Consider the following 22,161-nt stretch of genomic DNA (forward strand, 5'->3'; position numbering starts at 1 on the left):
ATTCTTGATTTATTTGTGTTTTTCCACTTGCTAAAACAGGCAACAAAAAGATGTACTAGTATTATGAGTATTATAGTCATTTAACATAAATGTTGTAGTAACTAAAAAAATCACACATTTTTGTGATTTGATGTCTCTTACTTGGATTAAATTTTTTATTGGTAATATTTACTGTGGTTATTTATTTAATTTTTTTTACTATCAACATGGTTGTTTTGGCTTTAAATTTGCAACCTTGAGGTAACTAATTCTAATTTTTCAACTCCTTATTTGTGTGAGTGAGGATCTCTTACATTCTTCCTAGTATATTCAAAAATTAGATTAAAAAAGGGAAATTCTCAACGGTAACCCCCAATTTGTGTAACACTAAAATGGTGACCTTCTTTTTATTTAATTATACATGATGACCTTCATTAAAAAATTTATCCTACTTATGACATTAATGAGTCTTATTTGGTTAAAAAATTAAACCATGGTTAGATTTTTTTTTTTTTTAAAAAAAAAACAAAAAAAAAATGCCCAACCCCTCAGCAACCTTCACCGTCATTTCTCCTAGCCACCACCGCCACCTACGCCTCCACCTCAGCCTCACTCAGTCGCTGCTTTGACGCCACCAGCCCCTCACCCCAACCCGATACCCCCACCAGACCCACGACACTCCCTCTCTCCTTCGACCCACGACCCACAGTTCACTCGCCGCACCTCCATCCCTCTTTGTTTAGTCGTTGACCACCTGGATTCGATCAAGACGAACACCCTCCCTCACACCCAGACCCGAAACCGAATCCCTCTTAATCCGAAGCCGAATCCCTCCTAACCCGAAATCAAAACCACCACCTACAATCTAAATCGTGTTGGTGTTCGAAATGGTGTGTGGTGGTGGGTTTCAGTGTTGTCAGAGTAGATAGAGGGAGAGGCGGTGGTCGGGGAGTGTTCTTGGGTCCTAGGTTAGGGTCGCCAGCGGTGAATGAAGGATGGTGACGGTGGCTAGCAGGTTAAATTTGGAGGTGGTGGTGTGCGTTTGGGTGGCTGATTGGTGGGTTATTTTTTTAAAAGTTTTTTTTTTTATTAAAAAAAAAATTCTAACCATAGTTTAATTTAAATTAATCATTTAGTAAAATAAGGTTATAAGGGAGAATAAATTCTTAATGAAAGTCATTTTGTATAATTTTTTTTTAAAAAGGGTCACCATTTCAATGTTACACAAGTTGGGGGTTACCATTGAGAATTTTCCGTTAAAAAACTATGAAGGTCAAGATTATATGCAGTTAAATTATTTTTTTTTTTAATAAGTCATTAAGTTTTAATACACCTTTATAAAAACCGAAAAAATTAAAAGCACATAAACAATGTGTTCATTAACTTCATACGGATGGGCAAATGTCATTCAGACACAAAGAACTATGAACATGCATTGAACATTAGCAAATTACAAAACGAGATCACCAAAAAAAAAACTACATAACGAAACTATGAACATGCATTAAGCATTAGCAAATTAGAGTTATGCATGTATCGTTTGATCATACTTATAATGCGGAATAATCCTTCATGCTACCAAAAAACAGAAAAAAGGAAAAAGCGCAAAAAAAAAAAAAAAAAGAAAAAAAAAAAGTGGGAAAATGAGAAAAAGTGGGATGAGTAGATGATGACATGAAAAGGTAAAAACCGCGCAACTTTTAACGGTTCTTCTGAGGAGCGGATTTGCGGGGAGACCGTTTGGCGGAATTCAAGTCAGTTGTGGGGTCGTCACAATTATTTGAGAGGTGGGTCCTTTTCTTAATTTTTTTTCCAACAAAACAATAAAGAAAAAAGTTTATGCCTTTTGACTGAATTTAGGTTCATTCTTCACTTGTCGTTTGTTCTTTCTTGTCTCCATTTCTTTATCCAACTTCACTCATTTCTTGCTTCCATTTCTTGCTGTGTTTTAAGCGGCATTATGTACACATAACTACTCAGTGCTTGTGGACAGCTTGTTTAAGACATAAGATTAATTCTCGTCTACTTATCAGATTAATTCTCGTCTACTTGTTACGGAGTAATCATTCGTAATGCTGAGAATATGGGATCCGTAATGCTGCGAATACTAATCTACATCATTCGTAATGCTGAGAATATGGGATTCGTAATGCTGAGAATACTAATCTACATCTTATACGTACTCGGTACTCCTGAATATGTTCAATTTCGAGCTGGTTCAAGCTTAATCACTCATTTATTAGTCATCAACATATATATTTAAGGCCAGGGATATTAGACTCAGCATCATTTCGTGACAAATATTCTGGCGGTAGCATCAATGGAGATTGGGCTATTCTAAAATGATTTCGCCATATTCTCAGGGTAGCATAAAATGGAGGTAAAAGGGGTTTCCTCTACATCTCTCTCCAAATACCTGAAGCTGAAGAGGATGGATTCTGGAAAATTGGAAATGCACAGGCAAGGAAATCATTTCATATTTGAGGCTTATGTACGTCTGTCCCAGCCTGACAAATTGACATTTACTGTGGCAACTTGCTGTATTTTACTCGTAAGACATGAGATCTATATCAGCAGTACATTCCTGGCAGTTGCAAGAGCCACCAGCTTTGGCGCAATAACAATATAGTCATGGTCTCTGGATACACCAAAATCGGAGCACCATTCTTACTTAGTCTATTTAAGGAAAATAACTTTAACAGGAACAGAAAAAAACACGGCCAAATAAACAGAGCAGAATACTAATACAGTTATACAGCTAAGCAAACCTTCATTTCACATATGATCAAACGATACATGCATAACTCTAATTTACCCTACTTATTCACAGTATATGGTCTATGCAAAAAACTTCTCGTATGAAGAACAAGCTCTCACTCTACAGTAACTTTGCATAAGCAAAAGTCCAAATATCATTATTTATCGCTCGTGCCCAATATTTCTTGTTTCAGCTCTTCAATCTTGGATCCAAGTTCTTCTCTATTTTTCTGGAAAACAGAATGAACAACAAAAGTGTCAGCCAAGTTCTTCATAACAAAATAAAACGAATTTGGAACTATTGCCAAGTTTATTGGCTAACTATGAAATGAAGATCTAGTAAAGCACTACCTTAAATAGCAAATAACGTGTGGTGAACCAAACTGAGTAGCCTAGACCCACAACTTCCAGCAATTTCGGGAGCTGTTCAAGTAATTATACAACTTGTTAAAAGATAATTAATAAGAAGTATATGTTAAATACTAATTCAATTTTTCCTCTAGCTGAAGGAACATACCACTGGAATGGAATCAATAGCACCAACAATGGCTGAAAGCAACCACAAAGCAACAACGGCACCACCACCATACAGGAGAATTGTCGGCGAGTCTTCAACATCCAACTGCAAGCAGAATAGCATCAATTTAGTGGTTATCAGAAATAACTCAAACAAGACAAAAAAGCATGCTAAAACTAAAACTTTACGGATTTGCTCACAAAGTTTATTACAAGGTCCAGGGACATCATTATGATTCAGTAAAACATATTGAGTGTTCTTGCTACACTTTTTTGCTACTGTTTTTATGGTCATATTATCACTAAATGGTACTAAGTTCTAAAATTTAGGAATGCGTGACAAAATCATGCATCAATCAAAATAATCATTTCAGTGTTGTTTTCGTGGTTATGTTATTAAAAAAATTACTAAGGGGTATTGAACATATTATCGTAGGAAGATACTTGTATGACATATCACAGATTGATCAGTGTTACCTCCTCCGTTTCAAAATAGTTGCATCAATCATTCACAATCTCCAATGTATTAGTTTGACACTATTGAAACGCTTCTAACAAGACCTTTGTTGACTACTGCATGTATCATTACTAATGAATTGGGCATATAGGGTATCTTAAATTATTGGCCATATTTAACCAGTAGTTAATAATTAATGCAAAAGGCAAGTTCATGCATTATTACCAGAATTAGGGAATACATTTTCAGAAATAATTGCAGACAGAAATATGTTAATTTAATTTATCATGTCGCTGCTCAGGTAACCGCTCAGGATTGACATGCATGTCAACCGAACATTAAGCATTGCTGCTTTCTTAGATTTCAATAAATCTCATCATGGCAGCATGTAAACCATGTAAAATCAAAATTAACTTCTCATCAAGATAGTTTTCACACCAAAAACATAAAGTGTGGAGGGCCAACTGATTTCACTTGTCCAAATTATGCTTAGTCTCGGTAAAAGGGAATTGAAGAATACTTTACGTTTTCAGGAAACACTTAAAAGGAAAAAAGAAAGGAGAGGGGGGGGGGGGGGGGGAAGCTTACTAAATAACAAAAAAAAAACAACAAAGTATCAAAGTTTACGCTGCTCAGGTAACCGCTCAGGTTTGACATGGTTGTCAACCGAACATTAAGCATTGCTGCTTTCTTAAATATCAATGATTCTCATCATGGCAGCATTTAAAACATATAAACTCACATGAATTCTATTTTGACTCAACAGTAAGCAAAATAGCTTCATTTTAGTGATTTTCATAAACAACCCAAACAAGTCTTGCTCTGCCTTGTGACTTGTGAAACACCATTGGCTCCAAGAAGCATATTATTCACCGCATATGCCATGAAACATATGTTGTGATCTTGCTATGGTTTTAAGCAATGCTTTTACTTGAAGCTGGACCACAAAGTTAAAAATCCTAAAATGACCCAAATATGCAAGTGACACTAATTGCTCATGCATTAATCTCGTAAGTGAAGACTAAAAGAATTACGTTACGATTTACGATTTTGGCAAAAAAAAAGCATAACGTTAAGAATAAAGTGTCTTTATACTGCTCAGGTAACCGCTCAGGTTTGACATTATTGTCAACCGGACATTAAGCATTGCTGCTTTCATTAATTTCAATGAATTCTCATCATTGCAGCATGTAAAATAAAAAATTCCAAATTAAACATATTTTTATTTTTTTTTACCAAAAAGTACTTTTACACTAAAATCTAATTCATTGAAATTCACTCAAAGAGCTAACAGATTTTATTTACCCAAATTATAAGTGTATACTGATACATTATTCTCAGAGTATGGACTTGAAAAAAGGGACATTTTCAGGAAGATTAAAGTACAAAGGCTCAAACTGCATAGAGAGAGAGAGAGAGGGGGGGGGGGGGGGGAGTATTAAGTTGAAGCTGCTCAGGTAACCGCTCAGGATTGACATGATTGTCAACCGAACATCAAGCATTGCTGCTTTCATTAATATAATGAATCTCATCATGACAGCATGTAAATAATATGGACTGTAAAACAGTACTAAAACTTACTAGACCCAAGTGTTAATACCCTAGAAAACTTATAGGAAATTAGAGTTTAATGGAAATGCAAGCAAAGAACAAATTACATTCACTAATTCAAGACTTCAAGTCATAAATGTACTGACATTTTTAACAAATATTCCAAGTGGTCATCCATTCTTCTTAGGCCTATAAATTTTATAGTACATTAGAACTGCTCAATTCTAATGAAGAAGCATGATAAAATATCCAATAAAGGCGCAATAATTCAAGGCTTTCCAGAGAAAATCAGTAGATTGACCCAAAGAATAACTTTCAGAACAAATCAACATTTGAGTCTATGTGCTAGTTTGGTCAACCAAAAAAAACGGAGAAGCTAAAATTCATGGGAATTACAATTTTGGGTCATTGTTTGGTTAGCACTAAAATTAAGAAACAGAAGAATTAAAAATTCCTAAGAAATTCAACTTCCCACAAAATATGGGAATTTAGTTATCTAGCCCCCTTGGTCAATAGAAATTCATGGGAATTGAAAATTCCTTTGGTGCCAACTAACCAAGTCATGGCCATTTCCTAAGAAAAACAAGGGGAAAAATTTCCCTTATGCATGTCCTACAAAATGGCCATGACTTCGATTCACACAAAAAATTCCAATACCCATGAATTCAATTGACAAAGGGGATTAGATAACTAAATTCCCATGTTTTATGGAAACTCAAATTTCTTAAGAATTTCTATTTTCTCCCGTCTTCTTTTTAATGCTAATCAAATGACCACCCACAATTGTATTTCTCATGATTATCAACTTCCCCAATTATTTTTTTTGGTTAAACCAAACAAATACTTAGATTCCATCTTTATCTGACTTTTAAATTTTTTTAAATTACATGTAATTAAATATTACATCAATTATCTTCATTAATTACAAAATGTAATAACACGGAGTATAGCTAGGGGGCATTCACTCGTTTATCCAATCTTTTCCATTACATGTATTTTCCGATACTATCACAATAGAGCCAGTTGGTTTGCATAGAATGACACCAATTCAAACAAAAGGCAACCAATATACTTAAAACGTGATAGATAGAAAGAAAGAAGACATACATCAATGTCGAGCTTATTAAAAAGCTCCTTAACCGGCTGCAAAGTATCATCGTCATCTGAAAAAAATTCAACCTTGTCATTGACACTCACGGGCGAAGCATTACCAAGTGTTACATCATTGTCAACAAATGTTGATGGTGGAGAGTCATCTTCAATCGTTGCAAATGCTCCATCACTTTTCTTTTCTGTAAATTTACTACCTGTTTCATCTGAGCTTGCTCTTAACAACAATCTGCTACTTCTTGTATCATGATAAAACGAAACACCTCCTACATGTGAAACATTCAAAATCATCAATTTAATACTCCCTCAAATTTTAAAACATTGTCACATTTGCATTTACAAATAATTACAATGCACAATTTTAAGCAACAATATCTCTAATTAATATTTTGCAACTACACATCGAAACGAATCGAACAATATAACACAAGCGTATCTTATCAAATATTAAGAAGCACCTCATGCATGTCAAACATTTGAAACCTTCAGATTACTACGCTCTGAGTCTCTTCACCATCGCAGCATATGATTTTTTACAGTTAACAATGCTGATCTTCGACCGACAGTATCATTTATTAATATTTTGAAACTACACACGGAGACGAATCTAACAACACCACCCACAAACATTATTTTTAATTAGATATCGTCCAGTAATCTTATCTTAGAAGCATGATTATTAATGAAAAATGACACTTTTAGAAACTGCATGATAATCAAAACCAAACACGCCGAAAAAAAGATTATCGGAAAAACCGTAGAATTAGCTCAGAATTCGGCAACAAATTTAGAAATGAAAAATCAACATCAAACAAAAGCAAGCGTGAAAAAAAATATCAAATGAGAAACCTGAGAATTCGGAAAGCTTCTGGAGAGAAAAGCGTAAATGAGAAGTGTTAGGTAAGAAGCGACGAGAAGATGAAAGTGGAAGCGGTGAAGTTGAAAGAGTGCCGCTAGTACAGAGCGCCATTTTCTTCTTCCTTGTTCAAAACTCCAGAAAATTAAGCACAAATTTGAAAATTAGGGTTTAATTTTTGGGGTTTTTCAATTTCGATTGAATGAATTTTGTTGGGAAGAAGTTGAGTGAAGTGATGGACTGATACTTGAGGAGCTGCTAATTTATAGGGCTGATTAAGTGGGTGTTGAATTGGGCTTAGGTTAATTAGGTCTAAAAAGCCCAGTAATAGTTTGGGCTAATCGGTAAGGCCCAAAAGAGTGGGCGGCGCAGTGGAAATAGAAAAGTGTAGTTTAGGTAGCCGACTGATGGAATCAGTATATGGTGAAAGAATCTCCTGAGTTTCTTTTTGCCAGCTCATTTTATACTTATCTTTGCCCACCTCACTCTTTTCTTTGCCGTTTCACGCGCTCTTCGGGCAGTGTAATCTCTCATGCTTTCAATCTGTTGCTCGCTTTTTTAGGGGCATAAATTCACACCAACTTACTAGCCCCCGTTACATGTTGCTCCAAGATCCGTCATTGATCAAATGATCACAACCAACATGAGAAATTGAGAAGTGTCCTCATAAAATCAATAAGAATAATGAAATTTGTTAAGTGTTTAATCTTGGGTAATTTGGGTCACAAACCACATTACATGGTCTCCACTCTCTAATAATGTGTTGTATTGTATAAAGCAGATCTTAGAGCTCTAAGTGCTCCTTCTTTTATCAGACTTAGGACCTGTTCAGTTAAGCTTAATTTCAGTTTAGTTCAGTTCAGTTTAACTCCTAATTTTCTTCTCTTATAAATTCATTTCAGCTCAGTTTAGTTCAGTTCTATTTAGTTCAGCTCCAATTAGTTAGTTCAGTTCAGCTCGGTCCAGTAAATGTGAACATGCCCTTAGTTGTTCAATTGTTGACTTTCATCCTGATATATACAAGTATGTACTATGAACTTTGCTACTGCTTTTATCTTTTGTTGAACTTTGTTCAAAGTTTGCATTTTGCGTTAAAACAAATCTTTGGACGTTAGGATATATTATATTTAGGGTTTTGTCCAAGTAATTCATGATTTCTTTAGGCTTCCTTTTGTGCTTAAAAAATCCTTAGGTAATTGATGTATCAAAACCATTTTTTAAAACTAGCAGTTGAAATAGTTTGTAGAGGCCCCTCTCATGTTGCCCACATAGGTTATATACTTTTTTCTGTTTTTTTTTTTTTTTTAAATATAAGAGAATATTGTATTTACATTATTGAAAATAAAAGGGAATTTTGTTTTACGTTATTGGAAATAAAAGGGAATCTTGTATTTACATTATTGGAAATAAAAGGGTGTATTGAAATTAGTTTAGGAAAACATGTTCAATTGCATCAAGTCATCAAGTATCAATTAAGGCGTAACGCGTGACATTAATTACCTTTTACTGTAAAATTTTTTTTTAAAAAAAGTGTCAATTTGAGTGTCAGATATATCCAGTACATGGTGTACTCCAAATCAAAGTTCAGGATGTGTGATGGTGAGTGCATTAAGCTACATAGTATAATTCAGGATGTATGATGCTCTATAGTACTCCCTCCGTCCCTTAATACAAAGCCTCATTTTCTTTTTGGATAAACCAAAATATAGTACCTCTTTCTATTTAAAGGTTGTATTTTTGACATAATTACTCCATTTTTGATGAGTTGTCATCTTTTTTCCTTTACTTTTTTGTACTTTTAACATCAATTCCAAACACTTTCTCTCTCTGTCTCTTCAATTATTCCCAACTACTTTTTCTTTCTCTCTATCTCTCTCTAACCCCATATACACACATGTACTTTTAATCATTAATTTTAAAGAATTTACAAATTTCTTAATTTCCGCGCAAAAACTAAAAGAGTAAGTCAACGTCATGTCCATATATTAGAGAGTAAGTCGACGCAAAATCAAAGGAGAGTAAGTCAAAACACTTAAAAAATTCCTCACCAATTATCCACGTAAAAGGCAAACAAACACCGGTCCCACACCCAACCCATCCACTCTGGTCATCATACTCACACTCCCATTTCATTCATTTCATTCTTATCCTATAAAACTACCTCCTCCCTTCACTTGACAAAAAAACCCCCCAACTTTTCTCACATCATCACTCCACTTTCTCTCTCCTCCTTCACACTCACTCAAGCTCTCATCAATGGCGGCCACACCTACTCCTCCTCCTCCTCCCCAATCTCTAACCCGCGATCAATCCCTCTACCTCGCCAAACTCGCCGAACAAGCCGAACGTTACGAAGAAATGGTCACTTTCATGGATAATCTCGTCACCTCCTCCGCCGATGTCGAACTCACCGTCGAAGAACGTAACCTTCTCTCCGTCGCTTACAAAAACGTCATCGGATCTCTTCGTGCTGCGTGGAGAATCGTGTCGTCGATTGAGCAGAAAGAGGAGAGTCGTCGGAATGATGATCATGTTCCTCTCGTTAAATCTTATCGCTGTAAAGTTGAATCGGAGTTGTCCGATGTTTGCGCTTCGATATTTAAGTTGTTGGATAATTATCTGATTCCGTCGGCTACTGCGACGGAATCTAAGGTGTTTTATTTGAAGATGAAGGGTGATTATCATCGCTATTTGGCTGAGTTTTTGTCTGGTGATGAGAGGAAGAAAGCTGCTGAAGAAACTATGGTTGCTTATAAGGCTGCTCAGGTTTACTTCTTAATTTTGAATTTGATTTGTTAATTGTTGGATTTTGTTAGTTTTAATTGCATTTGTGTATTTTAGGTATTTGAGTAAAAAATTGGGGGTTTTTGAGAATTATTTTTGAAGTGTTATTAAATTATATTTAATTAAGTTTTGTTAATGTTAATTATGTAAAATTTGGTGGATAATTATTAAATCGCGGTTAATGGGAGTGTTGTTCTTGTTGATGTTAGGGTAATTAATTGGAGTGAATTGAGTAAATTTAGTGAGTTGATTTACTGATATGGTTTTGTGTTTTATTAGATTCATTTACGAGATTGGATCGAAAGTCCTCTTGTTCAGTTTGTTGATAGGATCACCATGTTTAGTTTGGAGAACTGATTGCTAGTCTTTTCCAGGTTTCCACTACCATAGTAATATGCACAAGTGTATATCGCCGTCATAGGTCATTATATCATGTTCTTTTTGGTCTGATGCCAAACTAGACCTGTATATGTCATACAAAGTTACGAACTTTAGCCCCTCAATCTTCCCCCACAAAATATCGAGTTGCTTTTGGCTATAGTTTGTCTCTCATTTGTGTGGCATCTGCATCACTTATGTTATATTCTTGAAGCCTGTTTGGTATGATGGATTTCATGGTTGGAAATGGGACCACCAAAGTATCTGCATTATAGGTTATTTGATTTGAGGGTATAGTCACAACTTCCTTTACTTGGGGGTGATTGATTCCACTCATCTGTTCCCGTTTCCAATATTAGATAACATTATGTTATTCACTTCAGTTTTCCTCCCTACTCCTATTCCATTCCATTGTTAATTTGCAATACCCAACTATTCATATAAATAATGGTCATCAGACTCATTACTACCTTTTCCGCCTGGCACCAACCGAGACCTGTATATGTTATATAAAATTACGAAGTTTAGCCCCTTTATCTACCCCCACGTGATATCGAGTTGCTTTTGGCTGTAATTTGTCTCCCATTGGTGTGGCCTTTGCATTACATATGTTATATTCTTAGAGCATGTTTGGTGTGATGGAGTTTATGGCTGGAAATGGGACCACTAAAGTGTTTACATTATAAGTTACAATTTCCTTTACTTGAGTGTAATTGATTCCACTCATCTGTTACCCTCCCCAATATTGGGTAACACATTATGTTACATCATTTTCCCTCATCTCTTATTCTAATACCCAACTACTCATGTAGCATATAAGTACTGGCCTTTTATCTATACCTCACTCATTTCATTCCTTTCCATTTCCTTCAACTATAACAAATGCTCCCTCCTTACCCCTTAGTACAACTTTGATCAGTTAGTGGAATTTGTAATATTAGGAGAAAGCATGAGAATAATATTTTTAAAAAATATCTGAGTGGTGTAAATTATTACAGAGTATATCTCTATGTTTTACCTGTAAACCAATGTTTCAATGATAATGGAGTCAAGGAACCCCTTTTTTGGGCACAAAATACTGTGCTTTTTGAGCACAAAATACTGTGCTTTTTGAGCACAAAATACTGTGCTTTTTGAAAAGATATGCCACATTCGACTCTGCTAGTCAGAGCTCTAACTTTGGCAGTTTGGCCACACAGTTGTCAAGAAATGTATTTTTGAGTTGTGATATGGATATAAGGTAGTCCATTATTACCTTTAGACAGAGTTTCATTTTGTTATAATTTTATACAGTAATTTTACCATTGTGTTTTTGAAAAAAAAAAGTCAAAGCTGACATAATGTGGCCACTAAATTCGAGTGTGATATATTTAGGGAAGGTTGGAATATTTATTATTCAATAGGTTATTTGCAGCCCTTTATATAAACAAATTGAGAATCTTGGATGGTTTTCTGTGTTACTAATAGTCACAGTCACACACACACAACTGACTACTAACATTGGGCACGGATATATGGATATGTTTGATAAAAAAATTTGCTTGGTTTTGGTCCAAATAATGTGTTGAAAATTTAGGCAGTGCCACAATTGGTACTTGAGGTGAAACAAAATAGCCAAGAGATATTATGGTTTTTAATTATTTTTTTTTAAATTTTTTTTTGCAGCTGTTATGTCCAAAGTCTTCCGAGTTCTGAAAAAAAAAGTTGTTTATGATTTAAAGTAACTTGTTATGATTTTACCAATCATCATTTTATGTATCTGACTCTCATTGTTCTTTGTATGCTTTTTTGTCATTTATGTATAGGATATTGCACTGGCTGATCTTGCTCCAACACATCCGATCAGATTGGGGTTGGCACTGAATTTCTCTGTGTTCTACTTTGAGATACTTAATTCAGCAGAAAAGGCTTGTAGTTTGGCAAAACAGGTATGTTTGTTAATCGATTTCTATGATAAATGTCAAAGTCTATGTAGAGGGACCTGTGTCTGAGATGAAGTATTTCCTTTTCTTCTTGCAAATTAAACAAATGAAAAGTCTTTGCAAGAATCATTATTAGACAGTGCTTAAAAGGTGTTTGGGTGTTTACCATCAGTCTCTCCTTCAAATTCTGTATCTAAATCTTCATAGGGAGCTTCCCTTGCAGCATTGCTGTAATAATGTGTTTTTGGTCCATTACTAAGTTTTTTTTATTTTTTTTTCTTTTTTTCTTTCTTCATTTTATATACGGAGTAATTTTTTTCTTCTTTTTTTTTTTTATTATTATTTGGAAAACCAATGTATTATTTCTTGCATATGTGTGTTTTGTTAAAAGGCTTCTATGAATTTGTTGCTGTTTTGGTCTGGTTCTTGATAGCAATGGTCCTAGCAGTCTAATATGAAAGGACTATTTGGAGTTTTAAAATGAAACTCTGAGCTTTTTTTCTCACTTGTGTATTTGAGGCCTTGAGGGAAGAGGGTTAGTGTTACTCAGTATTACATCTTTCTGACTTGAGTATGTTTTCTAAGTGTAAGTGGCTCTTAAGTTAAGCCAGTAAAATGGGGATATTCTCTATAAATCAAGCTCAAATATTCCATTTGTGTTGCTGGTAGTCGTAGCAATACATAAGCCCAGTTTGATCAGTATGCTGCAGTTTTGTGATCAAAAAAGCCTTTCTGTGTAAATCATATTGTTTTGTAGTCTAATATTTTACACTGTTAAGTGTTAACCTTTATCAAATTCTCATTTGCATCCTGTGAATCAGATCAATAGATTATCTTTTCCTTGGGTTGTTCACTTGTCCTTCACTTATGTGGTTAGAACCAAGGGGCTGAAGGAAGTAGGGCAAGAATAAATGATAGTGTAAAGTAGAGAATGCTCCTTTCATGAAATAGCTTTATGTGAATCTTAAGATTAAGATTGTGTTAATTTCTTTATTAATCATGGTATTTAGAATTAGATTATTTAAATTTGGGTTTCTTGAAGAAGACTGATAAACTGACAATAATTATCAGAATTTTGTTTAGAAAAAGAGTTCTTCTTAGCTGTGAGTTGCCAATCTTGCTTCGTGTGGCTTGAATTTTAGAGTTTCTCATGTCACTTGTATTTTAATTCCCTATCATTCTTTTTGCGAGGTGCAAAAGTTGCAATTTTAGTGTTTCATATTAACTTATGCTAATACACACCATATATGCTACTATCGTTTTTCTATATCAAATATTTCTCTCGTTCTCAAATTAAGGCAAGATAGAGGTATGGCATGAATATATAAAAGACCCATGACCTGGGGAGAGGGAAGGGAGAAAGTGTCCTTGTGATGAGGAGAGAGAGAACCACAAGCTTTTTTTGTGTGGGTGGGGTGGGGTTACCAAATAAGCTTTGTTGTATTTATCGCAAACCCTTCAAAATCAGAAGTTCTCCTTTATTTGATGATTGAGGAAACATATCTATAGCTTTCCGTGTTCATTTTTGCACACTTGGGGTATGGCTGGATGCCTCTCTTTCCTATAGATATGCCCTTGCTTTACAATGAACAAAGTTTTGGCGTAGTAGATATATGTGCTTGTAAAGGTAGCCATAGTGGTACTTCTTTATTAGAGGAAGTGCATGAAGATGAGTGTTTCAGAGTTAAAAGGAACATAGAAAATATATGCTGAAATTGGGAGTGCAATAGTAGTTTCTTAGTTAATTCGTTATATGAACTTCTCTCCGGAGTCCAGGCCTAGGTGTTACGGTGGGGTTATGGATTTTCCCCCTCTCTAAAACCAGCGTGTTAATTCTAGATGAAGAATATGAACATTGTGGGGCTCCGATGTTCTTTTTACAGTCTTTAGGGCAGGTTTATGCCTTGTTGCCTCTCCTCTTTCTTTTCCTTAGAGGTAGCAAAAGAGATATCAAATTTGGATACTGCAAGTGTAGGGAAGAAGTTGTCTAATCAAGAATTAGATGAATAAGAAATGGGATATCGATTGGCTAAAATCAGGTGTACTTGGCACATTTGTTATTTGAAATTCCCTAGGACTGTGGAGTCATGGTGACTAGGGAGGCTTTCAATTTCCTACATTTGGTACTAAGTTCTAGAGCATCCCCTTTTTTTTCTATCTTATTGGTTCCCCCCCCCCCCCCCCTCTTTTTCCTGAAATAATGCCATGATGAACGTAATAATTATGAGGACCACCAAAGAACAAACATAGTTTCTTACTGTAGATCTTTTTTTCGTGATTTTGACGTTGTTGATTTTAATCATGCCAATGTGGTTTCAAAGAACTTTTCTTTTCAAAGCAAATACCATAAATCAAGTAATTAACTACTCCGTGTTTTAAAGAGAAGGAAGGAGGATTTGAGTTGAGGTAGTTGATACAGGGAAAAGATAGATAAAGGTGGAGCGAGAAAGAAGAGAGAGAGAGGATTGGAAAATGAAGTTAGGACTTCGGAGGAGGAACTAGAGAAGGTGTAGGTTGGGGAGGAATTTATTTCTATTACTATTGTTAGTGAATATTTTTTTTTAATGGTAAGGAGGACTATGACCAGGCTTGAACTCTCACAGTTTTTTTTGGTCCAATTTCTAGTATTTGCGGGCATGACACTTTATAATAGAGGTTGTTAGTGGCTATTAGATCAACTCAATTGGTTCTAACCCTCATAGTTTGTTTTAGTCATGGCACTAAGGAGTAGAAGTTTTTAGTGGCGATTTCTATTTGTTTTTGTTTGGTTTTGATGAATACTTTTCTGTTACTGTTGTTAGTGGCTATATATATATTTTTTTTTTTAATTGGTAAGGAGGACTTTGACTAGACCTCAACCCTCAAGGTTTTTTTGGTCCATTAATTGCGGGACACTTAGGAATAAAGGTTGTTAGTGGCTATTAGATCAAATCTACCAAGAAAGGCTTGGCTTACTTGGTAAGGTTCTTACCTCAAATCCTTGAGGTTTGGGGTTTGAATCTTTTTAAGGGGTTCTTGGGCCCTTAGCAGTAGGTATTTCTTTACCTCCTGCCTAACTCTCAAGTGCCTAGCCCGCAAATACTAGACCAAAAAAATCGTGAGGGTTGAGGTCTAGTTAGGGACCCTAACCTTAGAGTCCTTACCATTAAAAAAAAAAAATGTTACCGTCTTGTCCACTTAGAAACACATTCTGTTTATTAGAGGTATTGAAAAACAACTCTACAATCCACTATCTACTGCCCCATCATCACCTCCTTGCTGTAGCTCAGCCTTTTACTCCATATATCACCAACCATTAGTGTCCAGCAAGAGGAAGAGAGGGGGTGGGGGATAGAGATAGCCAACACCATTACCAGCTTCCAAACTTAAATTGAAGATGAGTCACCAAGCAGTGACCAACCAAAACTTTTATCCGATTTGATGTTTACCTGGTCCAATGTGATGGTGGTGGACTGGTGGTGCCAAATGTGGCTCATACATCATGACCATAGGAGGGAGGTTATAAACTAGGATGGGCGGATGACGAAGTCTTACAATACTTTGTTTGCCAGCGAAGTCAACAGTGATGAAATTGAACCTGTTCTTCATCAGAAGGGTGATGTGCAGGCTGTGCAGCTAGTTGACTTGAATGAAATTTGCTCCATTTTTGCAGCTTGAATCTGCTGTAATCTCTGTGATATCCAAGTAGTGAAAAGGAGAGAAATAGGGAAGGGTGAGGTGAGGCACTTGAACCATTTCAAGTAAAGTGTGTAATGAGAAGAGAAGGTTGATGGCCTTATCACTATTGGTTTTTGGGCTTAACAAAGGAAAAAAAGGGTCGTCGATCAAACACATTTACAACGGAAGGGACGAGCAAAAAAATAAAATCATTTCCCCCACCTTGTCCAATTCCATATCATTTCCCTGTATAGACTTTGAAGCAAATATGCGCTAAGAATATTCCTAAGAGTATCTTGATCTCAAGAATTTAAAATGTTGATCCTAGATGTTAATGTGTTTTTATCATCAGTTGCCTGTGTAATCATTTTGGGAACAAGTAGTGTTTATTACTCTTATAACTTCTGCATTTTGTTGATAAATGAAATTTCTTGATTAATTCTTTAGTTTCAACAATTTTTAAAAATTTAATCATAAATTAATTAGAGAAATGTTAGAATTTTGATATTTTAGTAGAGCTTTCAATTTGTGTTTAGAATCACTAAATTCATATTGTATTTGGAGTCAATTTGTCAGTACACTACACAAGGACTGTGTCTTAGATTGTTATAGTATTTGTATTCACCACATTCTTGATGACAGAGACTTCAAGTTTGTTTTATGCTAACCACGGATTGTCTTTTAGATGGTTGCATTATTTCAGATATGCATGTCACTTAAATTGGATCCGTATGGAGTGGTGGATGCTTTAATATTTGAAGGCATGCTATATGACTAATCCTTTGTGGCAGATTAGGTCTAAAGTTTACTATTAAATCTTTAGATTAATCATTGTTTGTTGTATGCGAAGGCCTTTGAGGAAGCCATAGCTGAGCTTGATACTTTGGGTGAAGAATCCTACAAAGACAGTACACTCATAATGCAACTATTGCGGGATAATCTCACTCTTTGGACATCAGATATGCAGGTACGTGACAGTGCTTTTATGTCAAGCTTAACTCTGATGGTAGTTTTCATGTTGCTGCTTTTGTTCTGCCAAGATAGAGTTGTAACTTGCTAGCCCAATTAATTTGTTGGAGAAGCAGGGGATACAATCGATGCACAGAAAATTACCTTTCAAACATACAAGTAACCTGTAATTACACTCTAGGCAATGATGATGGGATTATCTTGTTATCCCTGCAGGTTTTTAGATACATACTACTATAAACTTTGATCATAGTTACACTTCATGTTGCCTTACCGCTTGATCCAGATCTTGTTAATAGCTTACTTAATCACTACCCTATACCATAGCCTTTTCTAAGAAACATGCCCCGGTTTGTTTACTTGATTACCCTGTACCATAACCTTTTCTAATAAGCATATTGGCCCTGGTCTTGTTAATATCAATTGTTTACTTGATTACCCTGTACCATTGGCTTTTTAAGAAACATATTGGCCAATAACTAACTGTGTTTACATTAGGATAATAGCTAACTATGTTAACATTAGTCTGTCTTGTCATATTTTTGGAATGGAAATAGTTGATTATACTTTAGGATCCACATTAACTTCTTTGAGTGTCACTGTAACTGTATGCTGTCGCATAAAACGCCTTGTATTTGTTTATTTTTACATATGTTATAGAAATTCCGGTCCTCTATGAACTGACCATCTCACCACTGTGTCTGAACATGCAGGACCAAATGGACGAGGCATAGATGAGTAAACTCACAACTCTGCTCCTTGAAGGAGGTGGGCTTGAATGTCATTAATTTCCTGTTATCTGGACAGATATTTATGCACAGAACCTTTGTAAATGGAAATTGTATGATTATCCAGTCAACTTTTTTTCTTCTTTTTCTTTTTTTGTTAGTTTTGATGGCAGTTTTCATGGGTAAATAATTTTAGAGACAACTGTTGTATTAAGCTCCAATACCGCATGATAATTGTCTTCTAATTGTAATCTTAAAGCATAATCTTTATAAGACTTGGAATGTACCCTTTTCGTTCTCACCATTTCCCTTCCGGTATGAATAATGTTTTAGGGTCCCCTATTGCTACAGAAATATGTCGAAGAAACATAGTTGGCCTCACTAGCCTCACATCTTAAGTGTATGGCATATCGAACCAGATCGTGTATGGAGATAATTCCTTAGTGCAATGTTCAGTGGTCACAAATAGAGGTGTCAAAAGCACACCCGATCCGAAATCGATTCGAAAAATATCCGATTCAGATTTGGACTCGTGTGAACATAACAATTTAGTAGGACTTAACTTTAAAAATTGTCCCGATCCGACTATATCAGACATGATCCGATCATCCGAATTAACATCCCTAGTCACAAACTGTACTATTTCATAATAAGGCCACACCTCTTTCCTCTCCCAAGTCCCAAGCCAAATGTTGCAGAAGGATGAAGTTAATATCACGCATTAAAACTTCATCTGCCCTAACATTCTCCATTAAACTGACAAGAAGCTTCAATTTAAGAAATGAAATTCTAGTTTCTACTCTAATCCCAAGTTTTGATTGACCAAATTAGTTGGTCAAATGCTTAAATTGTACATAAGTATAAATATTTTGTCTAATTTTATTACGGAGTACATTATGTTAACTACTATACAAGTATTAAAAAAAATTCTCATTATTTTTGGTCAGTGTTGTGAACGTAATAAATGTCCCAAAAACTGAAAAATTATGAAAGATGGAGTAAATATTAAGAAAGTGAAGTTGCATCAAATGAACTTCTGGTTTTTACGATGAAAACCATGGTTCATGCACGTATAATAATCGTGTCAGATTTCTTTTGTGCAGCTACTCACAACTCAGTCTCATAAACTTTTTCCTCATCTTTTTCTTTTCATTATTTTTACGAGTAATTATTTTCAACCATTTATTATCATACATTCCTACATAAGATAATACTCCGTATATTTTGTTCATAAAAAACAAGATAAATATTTTTATTTTCCCTCTATATGAAAAAAAAAATGCATTTTTGATTACTAATATTGGTCCATACTTTTGCTTTGAGTTACCTTGTTGCGAAGAATCAATTAGATTTTATGCTTTGGGAAATAGAAATTGAACGTGGTTGATGATAGGTGTTTGGGTATGGTCGAAAGTAGATGATAACCTTATAAAAGTTTTATCATTAAAGCAATGATATGTGGAAAATGAATCAACCTAAAGTTTCTAAAGGAAAAAAAAAGGCTTCTATTTTGGATATAAAAGACATACTTTGTATCTTATAGTATATGATTTTATTGATTAATTTTGTCAATTTGATTGTTGTATTCATGAGTTGCTGATAATATTCAAGATAGTTGTATAAAAACTGTGTATGCTCACTGCATAAACCAATTAATCAGACAAGGTACATCCAATATGAAAATATGAAATGGCTATAGAAATCTAAGTTTGGCTCTCTTAATTCGATTAGTGTAAGGTGGTATAAAAACCAAGGTGTGAATGATCAAGACAAAATTTATTTCATGAAAGTGGGATCTTTTACCAAACTGACTAATTTTACAAAAGTATTTATCAAAACGACTCATTATAAATTTTAATTCCCAAACTAGTTAATTTATTAACTTGGAAGGAATTTATCTATTTCTTATATTCCTTTGAACTGGTTTGCTTCACTATTTTTTTTTTTTATTTTTTTTTTTTGGGTTTAAAAAAAAAATAGTTGCCATAGTTAAAATATCCCATTAATTTGAACAGTAACATTCAACATACTATATTTGCAACAATTCTCAATTTTTTTTTTAAAAAAGTTACACAAAATAAACAATCACTCAAAAATTGATCCAAACTTCCGGTAAAAAATAAATAAATAAATAAATAAATTTAACACATAAAGATAGAAATATATTAATGTCTAAAGGCCCAAAGTTTCTAATGCACTTACAGGGAGAAAAAGGTGCATTAGAATAAGATAAAAGCCTAAAATTTAGAAAGCAAGTAAGAACAATCAAGTCTTGAATATAAATAACTAGAGTTATACAACTATTAAACATAGAATCATTTTATTTGCTCCGAAAACAACGAATATCAAAGCTTCTTCTAAAAGATTGAAGATAAGGCACCCAAATCAAGCTGCAAATACAAGCTAATAGTGTATTTAGAATTATGCATATACCTCTAAAATAAGTAGTAATAAGCTAAATATATAGCTAATAATTTTTTTTTTTTTTTTGGTTTTATTCAAATAAAACCTTTAAGAAAATTAAAAAAAAAACAAATTAATAAAGTGAACCAAACCGGGTTCAAAGAAAAATAATTAATTAATTCCTTCAAAATAAATTAGCTAGTTTGGAAATTAAATTTTATAATTAGCCATTTTGGTAAATACTTTTGTCAAATTAGCCATTTAGGTAAAAGATAACGTAAATTTATGGTAATTCAGAAAGGAAAAAAAATAATAATAAAATAAAAAATAAATAAAAATAAAAATAAAACTTTTGCCTTAAAATTGTGATTATACTGCATTATGTCTTTTGCGTGTTGCAAAACCATGTTCTTGCTATCCTAATTGAATTAGTCCGCTATTTGGTGATGACTCTGATGAGTATAAATTGTTACTTATCATGTCTCTATAGAGGTAAAAGTTAGGGTTACTTTTGGAGTTTTATCAAATAATATGGAGTAATTAATTAACAGACATTAACAAATGATACTCCGAAGAGTTAATATGTAATCATTGTCTCATGCAAGATTTTGCCTGAGAAGCCTTAAATACTTATAAAAAAAATTCTATTGTAAAAATGCATGTAGAGAGAAATTAAAGATGGAGATTGACTAATAGATGAGTACAAATACTACCTCTATTTCTAATTGTTTGTCTTCTAACCATATTTTATTTTATAAATTTTTAGTTAAAATTTTTATAATAATAAATATGTTGTCTTTTTTAGAGATATTTTAGATATGAGATGATTTTTTAAGGACGACCTAAAAAGAAAAATGAGATAAAATATAAGAAACGATGGGATATAACTCAAGTTGTATCCGTTAAGCCGGGATGTAGAAATAAAGTTTAATGACAATGGTTTGGTGAACGTGAAATAATCTAGTTATCCTTTGGATGTTTTAAGTTCCAAGAAATGGAGTATAGTTTAGCCAGTCGTGGATCATTGACATTCAATGTGGACGACTGTCATTATACAGCCTGAGATCCACATCTCCTCTTCTCACTTTTAATGCTCTATCTATTCTCCCTCTTCTACCCACACTAGCTAGCTTTGGGATTTATCACTATTTAACTATTTCTCCGTACTATATTTGCTACAGAATCTAATTAAAGAACCTCCTCATCATCATAAAGTATTCCTGGCGCGTTGTAAATACATACGAATATATGACTATAGACACTTTGAGAATGGGGATATCTTACCTTTTCCCCTCACTCTCAAAGTGTTTGACCCGTAAATCCCGGACCAAAAAAACCATGAGGGTTAAGGTACGGTCAAGATCTTTCTCCTTACCTTAAAATAAAAAAACAAAAAATAAATAAAAACCTATACGAGTACTTTCTATTTCGGGTAATTTTGAATATTTGTTACTCCCTCCGTCCCTAAATTACATTCTTGTTTGGAAATTTACACGGGAATTAAAGAGGAAAGAATAAGACAAATAACAATAATTAGATAATGCAATGGGAAGTACAAAACATTAAATAATATTTTTGAATAAAACAAAGATAGATTAGTGATTACTCATGACATGTCATCAATCCTTTGCAAAAAAAAAGGACCAATCACATGTTCCTAATTGAAAATTTTTAACCAATCATATTCATTGTAATTTGGCACAAGGATTCTGAAAAATTAAAGGCTGAAAAAGTACATTATCCAACCAAACATTAAAAGTGGAATGTAAATACATTAATTATACATTAAAAGTACAACTGAAAAAGAGAGTGTATTTGGGATATTTAGAAAAAAAAAACTTACTAAAAATAGAAAGGTGGAATATAATTTTGGAATACCCAAAATAGAAAGGAGGAATGTAATTTAGGGACGGAGGGAGTACATTTTACTCCCTTCGTCCCTAAAGTAAAAGTCTCTTTCTCTTTATTATGTTATTAATAAATGCTACAAAGAAGCTTTGTATTAAGTGACGGAGAGAGTAGTAATTTATCTCACTTTCTTTTATTATTATACAAGTGCCTAATCATCCATCTTAATACAAACTAATCATTTTC

At 34.1% G+C, this 22,161-nt stretch overlaps 2 protein-coding genes and 4 non-coding genes across 7 annotated transcripts; 1 reads left to right on the forward strand and 5 right to left on the reverse strand.

The window, feature by feature from the left end:
* Positions 1–2,686: 2,686 nt before the first annotated feature.
* Positions 2,687–7,448, reverse strand: LOC145563425 (protein CURVATURE THYLAKOID 1A, chloroplastic-like). Of its 2 annotated transcripts, XM_081623874.1 has the most exons (6): positions 7,220–7,448; positions 6,568–6,636; positions 6,368–6,423; positions 3,254–3,358; positions 3,088–3,159; positions 2,687–2,966 (listed from the first exon to the last, which is right to left on the reverse strand). In XM_081623874.1, exons 1-6 carry the CDS (start codon positions 7,338–7,340, stop codon positions 2,895–2,897), a joined length of 495 nt encoding a protein of 164 aa, XP_081480000.1. In that variant the 5' UTR covers positions 7,341–7,448; the 3' UTR covers positions 2,687–2,894. The 2 variants fall into 2 exon arrangements, with proteins under 2 accessions (XP_081480000.1, XP_081479999.1); XM_081623873.1 differs by having other exon boundaries at positions 6,368–6,636.
* LOC145565964 (small nucleolar RNA snoR128) lies at positions 4,003–4,094 on the reverse strand. The gene has a single exon (XR_014095312.1). It is a non-coding gene; the product is annotated as a small nucleolar RNA snoR128 (small nucleolar RNA).
* Positions 4,338–4,429, reverse strand: LOC145565961 (small nucleolar RNA snoR128). The gene has a single exon (XR_014095310.1). It is a non-coding gene; the product is annotated as a small nucleolar RNA snoR128 (small nucleolar RNA).
* LOC145565959 (small nucleolar RNA snoR128) lies at positions 4,804–4,896 on the reverse strand. Its single transcript, XR_014095308.1, has one exon. It is a non-coding gene; the product is annotated as a small nucleolar RNA snoR128 (small nucleolar RNA).
* LOC145565960 (small nucleolar RNA snoR128) lies at positions 5,159–5,249 on the reverse strand. Its single transcript, XR_014095309.1, has one exon. It is a non-coding gene; the product is annotated as a small nucleolar RNA snoR128 (small nucleolar RNA).
* A 1,939-nt stretch (positions 7,449–9,387) lies between the features above and the next one.
* Positions 9,388–17,968, forward strand: LOC145562157 (14-3-3-like protein D). Its single transcript, XM_081622348.1, has 4 exons — positions 9,388–9,992; positions 12,194–12,316; positions 16,818–16,934; positions 17,650–17,968. Exons 1-4 carry the CDS (start codon positions 9,483–9,485, stop codon positions 17,668–17,670), a joined length of 771 nt encoding a protein of 256 aa, XP_081478474.1. The 5' UTR covers positions 9,388–9,482; the 3' UTR covers positions 17,671–17,968.
* Positions 17,969–22,161: the final 4,193 nt, after the last annotated feature.

Source organism: Chenopodium album, chromosome 10 (assembly GCF_948465745.1).
Source record: "Chenopodium album chromosome 10, dcCheAlbu1.1, whole genome shotgun sequence".
Classification (NCBI taxonomy): Eukaryota; Viridiplantae; Streptophyta; class Magnoliopsida; order Caryophyllales; family Amaranthaceae; genus Chenopodium; species Chenopodium album.